We start from the raw sequence: 12367 nt of genomic DNA, 5'->3' as shown, positions 1-12367 counted from the left end.
CTCAGATTCTGGCATTTTTATCTCCTCATCCTTGGAACCAAAAACTACCAACCTTCTATCTTGAGCTTCTCTCTCAGCTCTCTCCTTGTCTTGTTTAACTTTGAGCTTAGCAAGGTAGTCTGCAACATGAGCATCTTCATGAGCATCTTCTCTTTCTTTTTCAGCTTTCTCTTGCTCAATTTCTGCCTCAGTCTTCTCCCCCTTTTTGTCATCATCACCAGGGAAGGAGCTGACAGGTGTTGCAAGTAGACCCCTCATCTTGTGATTTAACAAGTCAAGTCTGAAGCTGGTGACTGCACTTATTCTGTGTAGATCAACATTATCATTGTGCAGCATGCCCATTTTCTCTTTGACACTCTTGGACACTTCAACGAATTCCTTTTTAAATTCAGTTTGAGATTTTGTTGAGTTCTGAAGTTCCAAAGTGACATCCCTTGTAAACTTGTTGGCAGTCTTTTCAAACTGACCCAGAGTGCTCTTGTTGACTTCATTTTGTTCATTAATAACCTTTGTCAACCCTTCAAGAGATTCTGTCAGCTTGCTCTGGTTCTTGACCATCAGATCAACTGCTTTCTTCAAACTTTCTTCAATAGCAGTCTGGCTCTGACTTAGCTTCTCCACCTCTTTAACCGTCAATTCATGATCCTTTTGGACCTTATTCAAGCTTTCAATCAACTTTAGGGTAAAGGAATTTGAGGCTCATTTTGGAGGGGTGGAGGTAAAGGAATTTGAGGCTCATTTTCTCATGAGAGTGAGTCTCATGAGCAGATTTTGCAGAGGGGATGATGAGCTGAGTAGTCTGAGTATATTTAGCTTTTAATTCAGACTGCAGGCTAGTGGGAATTAGTTGATCTTTATTTTGATCAACTCCTTCACTAGTTTCTTCCATCAGAACATCCCTTGAGGATGGATGGGCAAGCTCATCATCGAATGAAGAGTCACTGTCAACACTAGTGACTATTTTCTCACCAGAGTCGTGAGGACAAGTGGTGAGTTCCTTGGCTACACAAGGGGCTAACATGGTATCCCGAAAGATGTCCATGTAACTTACAGGACCCACCTGCCCGGAGACAGGGGTAGACTCAGATCTAGCAAGCGAAATGTTTAAGGGTGAATCAGATTGCCCCTCAACCAAGGTGTGTTGTTTCACCAGGGTATCCTTGGGGAGAGTAAATGAGGCTTGTATCTCATCTTGTGATTTAGATGTGACATTGGCAGCCTGTGCAGACTTAGAGTGTAAGAAGAGAAGAGTCCGACCAGCTTGGGAAATGGCAGCAGTGTCACCTTGGCATTCGATACTACCACTCTTTGGCTGGACATCCTCAGATAAAATGTGCATAGACTCTGACTCTAGTTGGATCTGGGCTGGATCCTCTGTTGTCCCTTTTATGATATCACCAACCTTTTGGGAGGTTGATGATGGTGAAATGGGTGGACTCACAGTATGACCTTGGGAGGAGGTCTTTGTTTCAATACCTTCACCCTTTTGGGAGGGTTGGGTAGGAGCAGTTGTTCCCTTTGTCTTGTCTACACTCTTTTGGGAGAGTACAGATGGGTGTGGTGATTTTGGCTGATCAGCTTGGGTGATTGGGTCAGCTTCGGAATGTTGCTCAGCTTCCAAAACACCTTGGGGGACCTTGAGTCTGATGATTGTTGCATTGTCAACCCCTGAAGCTGATCCAGATTTCTTTGTGCATTTCTTTTTGTACACATTGCGAGGTACTAAGTCCTCAACAATGTGTCTTTTAGAGTTGGATTTTGAAATGGTGGATGAGGGTGTGGCTAGAGTGGCTAATGATGTGACCAACTCTTCACCCTCTTTTGAAGACGAAGAAGTAGATTTTGGAGAAGAGTTAAGGGATTTAGGAGATTGTGTACCTTGTCTCTCATGATTGGCAGATTGAGTGTTGGACTCAGATCGCGTCGAAGGAGAGGCAGATTCCAACAATGCTTGTTGTTCCCTATCTCTTGTCCTGCAAAAATCAAGATAAATCTGCATTGCTGGGGTCAAACCCTGCGCAGTTACCTTGGGATTATTGAAAATGTTAGAATTTATGGCCTTGCATTCCACAGTCTGACCAGTTGCCAAACTGAAGTCTCCACCAAGAATAACCTCGATGATGAGAGCATTGATTCTACCATAAGGTATGGTATGAGTCTTATTGGTGACTCGACCAACTAAGTCAATAAAAATTAATCCTGCAAAATCTACTCTGGTCATAGTGACCACATGATGTGTGAAAATCTAGTTAAATTAAATTCCTATAAATACTCCGAATCGTTTACCACACACAATCGGGCAGTGGACCCGTTCGTATGTAATATAGATTGAAGTAAGTAAAGGTTCGTTCCACAGAGACTAATAAGAGTTAGCGAGTTTTAAGTAATTTAAAAAGAGTTTGGTTTTTAAAGACACCACGGCATCTTGATTTTATATTAAAAGTTAGTTGATTGAAAGAGTTAGAAATTCTGTAGAATTTATCGAAAGAGATTTGTTATAAATCAAATAAGATGAGAAGATCATCCACTTCGACTCCATGATACACATTAATTAGGTTGCATATATTTGAAAAAACAATTCAATTATGTTGATTTTATAACCGAGAACTAACAAAGACTCACCCCGTACCCGTTAAGTTCGTTACTTTATTAAATTCCCTTAATTAACTAGTTCCATTACTAAGACCGGTACCCCAGAACGCCTTTCATAACTTTCCTAGCCAATTAATTGTTTTGGTTAGTTAGATAACAATTGTGTCTAAGATTACGACACAACGTTAAATTAAATCAAGTTGAATTCAAAAGATTTATGCAATCATTATTCAATGTATCACTTCATCTCAGTTGATGACGAATTATTTAGCTACTCATAATCAAAAACAAAGAACAAAGAGTAAAAATATAGAAGAACATATTGTACCAATGTGTAGAAAACAAGTAAACGCTAAGAAAATCGACAACCGAATGCCTTGGAGATCACGAACAACCCTTAGACCTTGATGGACGAAAAAGCTGCTAAGAATACCCCCAAAGAACCCTAAAGTCAACTAGAAGTGATTGTGTGTCGAATGGGAGGGTTATGGCCTTGTATTTATAGAGTTTGTAAGAGGTCTTCACAAACCGACCTACAGGTGCGACGCACCAAGCTTCAGGTGCGGCGCACCTGGCCTTGTTACCAAATTTGAAGCTGCCCGATATGCGACGCACCACAGGTTTGGTGCTTCGCACCTCCCTGCTTTCCAACTTCTTCTAAGTTTCTGAATAGAAAATGCTCCACACCTCCTTACATGGTGCGGCGCAGCAACCTTGTTTTCAGCCAAAACTTGTAGTTTCCATTCCATCTTCACTCGTATGCGTCCACGAACCATCCCAATGCATCTTAAAGTCGTCCGACAGCTGTTTCTAACAATTTTACCTGTTCTAAGCCTGAAATCACTAGCAACACCATCAAAGCATCGAATATACATATAATTTACACATAATTAAGCTTAAAACGTCTTAGAAACGATATGGGAATATGCATATAAATGGACATATCAAATCCCCCCATACTTAAACCTTGCTTGTCCTTAAGCAAATTCAGATTTTAAAACATTCATTCCCTTGGTTCTCAATTGAAAAACATGACCTTATTCCAAAAAGAAGAAAAATCATAAGAATAGTTAAGCAGTTTTAATCTTAAATGAAAATTTGAAATGTTTGACAATACTCGAATGATACACAAGCCTCGAAAACACGACTAAGCACTTTAATCAAATGAAAGAAGAACATCTCAACTAACTTTCTCCAACTAACAAACTATTGGGTTGAAATATCATATCAATCACTCGAAGCCTAGTCGTGATACTTATATTTTAACCATAGGCTTGTAATAGAATCGTCCCTATGTCGCCATGGCGCAAGCACCATATAACGTCTATCAAAAGAGGTAAGTAATACGGTTGTAATGTACAAAGGCTTACAAGGATATTTAACAATGTGTATGGGAATTTAGGATATAATTGGTGTTAAAAAGATATAACACAAAGTTTTACATATAGTCTAGTCCAACACAACCCATATCACTAGTTGCCATCAATCCACAACCCAAAAGACATTCTCCCGACATTACTCCCCAATAGAACGATAAAACCGACACCATTGTGGTGTATGACCTTCTAAACGACTTCTAACCACCATACATACCAATGTTAGCTTTAACGAACTTTGCTAACTTCAATTGAAGATATAAACAATTTAAGAACCTTTTTGCCAAAAGTTAGGGAAATACCAACTCTATATTTATTTGCCAAAAGTTAGGGAAATACCAATTGATAGTCCAAGCTTTTTTTTTTTTTTTTTTTTTTTTTTTCATTCTTTTCATTCTCCTTTTCTTTTCAATAAACTACTTTTACCCTATCTAATTGGTATCCTCTTTTTACAACTTTGAAATTTGTTGACAAATCATAAACAATCATGCTATTCCGAACAATCTAGACTTATTCAATAAATATGACGACATCAATCTACCCCCAACAAAGAGAATACACCAACCCGACACAACCAAGACACCCCAAACCATCCAACTAGTATAGGAAACTAATGATCAACCAAGGATTTCGACTATCGGTATGGCGAGAATAGGTTACATATTTAAGTGGATTTAAGACAAACGAAAGGTTAAGCTCAACATGTTTTCTAAGTGTATCTTGCACTAAAAATGAGTGCAACAAGGGTTTAACAAGGGAAATTCACTAACCAATGTGATTAGCTACTAAAACACATGCATACAAACATGGTTAAACAATGATGACATAAACAAAGGGTGAATAAACAAAGAAAACGGGTTTAATACTAAATTTACCTCTTTATCATCTAGCAAACTACGGGACGATCAACTAAGACAAGTTCTAGAATCAATGCAATCACCGGCACACTCATATGAAAGAATGAAAAGCGGAAATGGAATAAATTAACCTCAAACTTGCACATCATAGTTCAAAGTTCTAAAAGAGACTTTTACTTCCGGATAAATCCAAAAGCTTATGAGAGGGACAAATTTACAAGGCAGCTAAATCAAAACCGTAACACCTATCAAATCTCTAAATGAATCAAGATCTCACATATTTGGGTGTTTTGTGGTAGAGTGTGCTAGTCATATAATCAATCCCAAATGGATTTGCCTTAACGATAATTCAAAACACATTTCACGATTTAAAAATTTTTCCAAAGGGAATATAGTTCAATTACTCACTAATATGATTAAACCTATGTGACAAAAGTAATTAAACTATAAGGACAAACAAGCAAAAGTTTCAAAATTACCCAAAATAACCCGGTTTTTTTCCTATTTACATCTCCCCCCACACTTGAGTTGTACAATGCCCCCATTGTACAATGAACTAAAGACAATCTATGGGAAATAGGAAAAACTAAATAAAGATATAAAGAACATAAAACTTACCCGGGTTTAATGCGTGCCCCAAATGCTCGGTTGATTCCTAAAATAAGCTATAAACTTTCAACCGCATTTAACTTCATCCTTTTACCTCTAACACACACTTAACAAACACATCAAACATACCAAGATAAAAAGAAAAATAAAATAAACTAAAAATAAAAAAATAAGAATAAAATTCTAAATACAAAAAAAAAAAAGAAACAAACTAAACTAAAAAAAAAAAAATCTTTTTGGATTTTTTCAACTTTTTCAATTATTTTTTGGATTTTTCAATATAAAGAAATTAGAAATGTAAAAATAAAACTAAATAAAATAAGAAAAAGAACTAAAATAATAAAGACTCGGGTTGCCTCCCGAAAGCGCTTAATTTATTAACGAGTCGTTAGCCGGACTCTTACCCCCAAATTTACCATGGTGGGGTCTTAAACACCCCTACACTAAAAGTGTCGGGCGGTCTACGCGAATAAGTTGAATAAAATGTGAATTTGATCTTAACCATTACCCAAACCATCTTTTTCACCTTGTCATAACTTGCTTTTAAGATGATGAAATCATTTGTTGCGTTTTCAAAATTCATCTTAAAAATCCAACCTCTCATACGAACATACAAAATTTCAAAACTTTTGTTATGGCACGGAATTTTCAAGTAATTCATGTCAAGGCTTATATCCGTCCTTCCAAAAGACTCAGGAGTTAAAGGATCTGGGGCTAGTTTTAAACTAACTTTTCAAAATCCAAGGTGACGAGAGTCCTTAAAAATTGTTGGCCAATAAAAATCTGCATCAAAAACTTTCTTACTAGTAACGGTTGGTCCATAATGACCACCGGTTGGCCCTTGGTGACATCCATCCAAAATCAAACGAGTTTCTCCACCCGCAACACATTTTCTAATCATTCCATCTGCACAAACACGAAATAAATAGGGTTCTTCCCAATAATAATGCTTAACATCGGAAAAGAACTTTTTCCTTTGTTGATTTGTCCATCCTTTTGGAAGTACCCCTGCAACAAGATAGTTAGCAAAATCTGCATACCATGGAACGTTAGATTCAATACTCATTAAAGACTCATCTGGGAATGCATCATCGATATCATCCCCCTTAGGTTCCTCACGGTGAGGATCCTCTAACCTACTCAAATGATCGGCGGCCAAATTTTCATCCCCTTTCTTATCCTTTATCTCAATATCGAACTCTTGCAAAAGCAAGACCCAACGTATGAGACGAGGTTTAGCATCTTGTTTAGCAAACAAGTACTTAAGGGCCGAATGATCGGTAAAAACAATGGTCTTACTAAGAACCAAATACAACCTAAACTTATCAAATGCATACACAACCGCAAGTAACTCTTTTTCAGTAGTGGTGTAATTTTGTTGAGCACTATTAAGAGTCTTGCTAGCAAAGTAAATAGGACGAAAATGATTACCTTCTCTTTGCCCTAAAACTGCTCCAACTGCAAAATCACTCGCATCACACATTAGTTCAAAAGGTTGAGACCAATCGGGAGAAACCATAATGGGTGAGTGAGTCAAACAATCTTTCAATAAAACAAATGCCTTCAAACAATCCGAATTAAATTCAAAAGGCACATCTTTCTCAAGCAAACGAGTCATAGGACGGGTTATCTTAGAAAAATCTTTAATAAACCTACGGTAGAACCCGGCATGACCCAAGAAACTTCTAACACCTTTAACATTAGTTGGTGGAGGTAATTTAGCAATAACATCAATTTTAGCCTTATCTACCACAATCCCCAAACTAGACACCTTATGACCCAACACTATGCCTTCTTTAACCATAAAATGACGTTTTTCCCGATTAAGAACAAGGTGTGCCCGCTCACATCGCTCAAGCATCTTATCCAAGTTGGAAAGACACTTGTCAAAAGAGTCACCAAAGACCGAGAAGTCATCCATGAAAACCTCCATAGATGTTTCTAACATGTCTTGGAAAATCGCGATCATACACCTTTGGAAGGTGGCGGGAGCATTACACAATCCAAATGGCATCCTACGATAAGCATATGTGCCAAAAGGACATGTAAAGGTCGTCTTTTCTTGATTGTTGGTGTCAATAGGTATTTGAAAGTACCTGGAGAAACCATCAAGAAAGCAAAAATACTCATTTCCGGCTAACCGTTCGAGCATTTGGTCAATAAAGGGTAAAGGAAAATGGTCTTTACGGGTTGCATCATTTAACTTCCTATAATCAATACACACACGCCACCCGGTGACCGTTCTAGTTGGTACAAGTTCATTATTTTCATTAGTGACAACGGTCATTCCCCCCTTCTTTGGTACACAATGGACTGGACTTACCCATGGACTGTCAGAGATAGGATAAATAATACCGGCATCCAAAAGCTTAATTATCTCTTTCTTAACGACATCTTTCATATTCGGATTTAGCCTCCTTTGTCTTTGAACACTTGGTTTGAAATTTTCATGCAAATTAATCTTATGTTTACAAAATTCGGGGCTAATTCCGGGTATGTCAGTTGTACGCCAAGCAAAGGCTCTTTTATGAGCCTTCAACACAGTCATTAACTTACCATTCTCATCATCCGAAAGTGATGACGATATGACAACGGGAATAAGCGACTTACCTCCAAGGAATGCATATTCTAAGTGCTCGGGAAGTGGCTTGAGCTCCAAATCGGTTGGTGGATTGTCTACCGAAGTTTCAATCTTCAAACCATCCCTCTTAATTTTCTCAAAAGTCTCATCTTCCGGCATTGATTCATCCGTGCTTACCTCCATAATCTCTCTTACCATGTCCGCAACCATCACTTGTTCCTCTTTACTACAAGCAAGCAAAGCTTCTCCCTCATCCGTGTCCAAGAAACTCATCAATTCCATTTCCAAAGCTTCGTCTTCTTCAATTAGATCAATCCTGAAACAAGAATCATCGGTAGAATAAGGATGTTGCAAAGCTTTATCAATTGAAAACGAAATTCTATCATTTCCTATGCCTAATGAAATAATCTTATCCTTAACACGAATGATGGCATCGGCCGTATACAAGAATGGTCGGCCTAAAATAAGAGGAACCTTAGAATCCTCTTCCATCTCAAGAATAACAAAATCGGCCAAAAAGACAATATGGCCTACTTTCACACACAAATTTTCCGCAATCCCCATGGGATATTGGAAGGAATGATCGGCGAGCCTAATGCTCATCCGAGTTGGCTTAAGAGCCGCTAAAGACAATCGCCTATAAACCGAAAAAGGCATCAAATTAATGCTTGCACCAATGTTGGCCAAAGCATCACAATTAAGCCTATCATCTAGAGAACAAGTAATGAGAAAACTCCCTGGATCTTCAAGCTTGGGAGGAATTTGGTTTTGCACAATCGCCGAATACTCCGCATTGAAGAAAGTAGCCTTAGCTTCCTCTAGCTTCCTCTTATCCGTTACAAGATCCTTGATGAACTTAGCATAATTTGGCATCCCTGAAAGCAAATCAACCAAAGACACATTAATATGTACCGATTTAATCATGTCTACAAACTTACGGTATTGCTCCTTGAGCTTCTCCTTCCTCAATCTTTGAGGGAAAGGAATCTTCGGCTTGTATGGCTTGAGTTGAGGCTCATCAATCGTTGGTTTAGCTACCGGTGTAGCAACGGGAGTAGTAGATGTAGATGGAACGGCCGGTGGTTTCACGGCTTGGTTCGGCTCTATTACAATCTCTTCATCAACTTGTTCATCTTCTTCTTCATCCTCACCATCAACCTGCGTAAGAACATTAGCAGCACTAGAAATAGGAGGAGAAATAGGAGAATTAACTACCTTTCCCGACCGAGTAGTAATGGCATTTACATGCTCATTCCTAACATTCGGGTGTTGATACTTATTACCTCCATCATTCGAACCGGAAGGCTTAGGATTTTGTTGGGTATTACTTGGCAATGAACCTTGTTGACGATTAGAATTACCCATTCTATCAAGCCTTACTCCTAAATCCTTGATCGCCGCTTGTTTACTTTTGATATTTTGATTCAACTTATCATTCAAAGCAGTGATGTCGGTTCGGTAGTTTTCATTGTTCTTGTCTTGATCAACCATGAACTTCTTCATAAGATCCCTAAGCTCGGCATTAGGATCAACAACCTCTACCGGTTGAACCGAAGGACCTCCTTGATTTCTTCCTTGCCATGAAGCTCCCAATGTGGACCTATAATTTCCTGCACCATTAGAATTAAAGTTAGAATTAGAATTACCTTGATACAGGTTTTGATAAGCTCCATTCCTTTGAAATAGTCCTCGATTGGCAAACGGTGGTTGATATTGATTTTGAACATAATCAACTTCTTCGTTCCGTGGTGCCTTATCACAATCCTTCGTGTAATGCCTATCACCACAAATATCACAACCCGCAACTGCCGTCTTCAAATCTTTCTCAATCAACCCAAATCTACCATCCATGCTTGCAAATTGCTTATCCATGTGACTTGCCAATGCCTTAATTTCAGCCACCACTTCATTACCACTATCAACTCGAGCCACACTTCTCCTTCCCGTTTTTACAAGATCCGGTTTAGTCCTACCCGCTTCTCGAATTACACTAGTACGAACCATATCTTCCATAATCTTATAGGCTTCATTGTAAGTGACATTATTAATGTTACCTCCACAAGCCCAATCCAATTCCCTTTGAGTACGGCTATCTAAACCCCGGAAGAAAATAAGAATGTGCTCATTCAATCGAATACCATGCCCCGGACAATTTCTCATCAACTCCTTCAATCTCTTCCAAGCATCAACCAAATCCTCACCACTAATTTGCTTAAAAGCCCGAATTTCCAACTTCATTGTTTCAACCAATTGAGCCGGAAAGAACCGCTCAATGAATCCTTCCCTCAACTCTTCCCATGTTTCAAATATGTTGTCATCGAGATTCTTATACCAATTCGCCGCCTCTCCCATGAGAAACAACGGAAACAATTCGAGCTTAACAAGTGGCATTTGAGTCTTTCCATACTTGAACAATCGACAAACTTTTTCAAACTTCTCCACATGATCATAAGGATCCCACTTAACAACCCCATCGAATTGATTCTCTTCAACCCTAGACAAGTGATTACCTTTGACATTGAAATTTGGAGCGGTGGATGGAGGACGAATAGCCGAGCCCCTATTAGGTGCAATGACTCGAGTACTCTCCCCAATAGTCCTATCAAAAGGGTGAACCATGTCTTCGGCCATGTTTCTTGGTGTAGTAAGAGGTGTAGAGGGTGGAGTGGAGTTTGGTGTTGAGTTTGGTGAATTCTTCGGTGAAGTCTTTGGTGGAGTTTGAGGTCTATTTTCCGGTGGTGTGGAACTTTCGGCTTCAACGTTTAAATTTAAGGTATCTATTTTGCTAGATGAAGGGTTAACGGTTTTAGATGGTTTCCTTCCTCTTCTCTTCGTCTTTCCCGGATTTGATTGAGGGCTTACTAGTGGAATACCGGTAGCCCTTGTGGTCATTAACTAAGAAACAAAACCTGAAAACACAAACAAAGAAAACCGTAAAACGTACCAAGTTACACAAAATAAACAAAACAGAAAATTTAAACTAAAAATTGAAAACTAACCTAAGAAAGCAAGTAACTTTCTTGCACGAGAGTACAAGAAGGGATCAACTACGAAATCTGAAACTAAAACTCTTTAATTAGTCCCCGGTAGCGGCGCAAAAAACTTAATGTGTGAAAATCTAGTTAAATTAAATTCCTATAAATACTCCGAATCGTTTACCACACACAATCGGGCAGTGGACCCGTTTGTATGTAATATAGATTGAAGTAAGTAAAGGTTCGTTCCACATAGACTAATAAGAGTTAGCGAGTTTTAAGTAATTCAAAAAGAGTTTGGTTTTTAAAGACACCACGTCATCTTGATTTTATATTAAAAGTTAGTTGATTGAAAGAGTTAGAAATTCCGTAGAATTTATCGAAAGAGATTTGTTTTAAATCAAATAAGATGAGAAGATCATCCACTTCGACTCCATGATACACATTAATTAGGTTGCATATATTTGAAAAAACAATTCAATTATGTTGATTTTATAACCGAGAACTAACAAAGACTCACCCCGTACCCGTTAAGTTCGTTACTTTATTAAATTCCCTTAATTAACTAGTTCCATTACTAAGACCGGTACCCCAGAACGCCTTTCATAACTTTCCTAGCCAATTAATTGTTTTGGTTAGTTAGATAACAATTGTGTCTAAGATTACGACACAACGTTAAATTAAATCAAGTTGAATTCAAAAGATTTATGCAATCATTATTCAATGTATCACTTCATCTCAGTTGATGACGAATTATTTAGCTACTCATAATCAAAAACAAAGAACAAAGAGTAAAAATATAGAAGAACATATTGTACCAATGTGTAGAAAACAAGTAAACGCTAAGAAAATCGACAACCGAATGCCTTAGAGATCACGAACAACCCTTAGACCTTGATGGACGAAAAAGCTGCTAAGAATACCCCCAAAGAACCCTAAAGTCAACTAGAAGTGATTGTGTATCGAATGGGAGGGTTATGGCCTTGTATTTATAGAGTTTGTAAGAGGTCTTCACAAACCGACCTACAGGTGCGACGCACCAAGCTTCAGGTGCGGCGCACCTGGCCTTGTTACCAAATTTGAAGCTGCCCGATATGCGACGCACCACAGGGTTGGTGCGTCGCACCTCCCTGCTTTCCAACTTCTTCCAAGTTTCTGAATAGAAAATGCTCCGCACCTCCTTACATGGTGCGGCGCAGCAACCTTGTTTTCAGCCAAAACTTGTAGTTTCCATTCCATCTTCACTCGTATGCGTCCACGAACCATCCCAATGCATCTTAAAGTCGTCCAACAGCTGTTTCTAACCATTTTACCTGTTCTAAGCCTGAACTCACTAGCAACACCATCAAAGCATCGAATATACATATAACTTACACA

General features: G+C 38.5%; 1 protein-coding gene across 1 annotated transcript; it reads right to left on the bottom strand.

Moving 5' to 3' along the window:
* Positions 1–667: 667 nt before the first annotated feature.
* On the bottom strand, positions 668–2221 carry LOC122601249 (cell wall protein DAN4-like). The gene has a single exon (XM_043774009.1). The coding sequence runs from the start codon at positions 2219–2221 to the stop codon at positions 668–670; it is 1554 nt and encodes a 517-aa protein (XP_043629944.1).
* Between the last annotated feature and the right edge of the window lie 10146 nt (positions 2222–12367).

This window comes from Erigeron canadensis, chromosome 5, assembly GCF_010389155.1.
Source record: "Erigeron canadensis isolate Cc75 chromosome 5, C_canadensis_v1, whole genome shotgun sequence".
NCBI classification, from domain to species: domain Eukaryota; kingdom Viridiplantae; phylum Streptophyta; class Magnoliopsida; order Asterales; family Asteraceae; genus Erigeron; species Erigeron canadensis.
The sequence above is the reverse complement of the archived record's forward strand: the minus strand, read 5'-3'. Positions and strand labels throughout refer to the sequence as shown.

Excerpts from the sequence above, each read along its gene's own strand:
- LOC122601249 (XM_043774009.1), bottom strand. The coding sequence starts at position 2,221 with ATGACCAGAGTAGATTTTGCAGGATTAATTTTTATTGACTTAGTTGGT.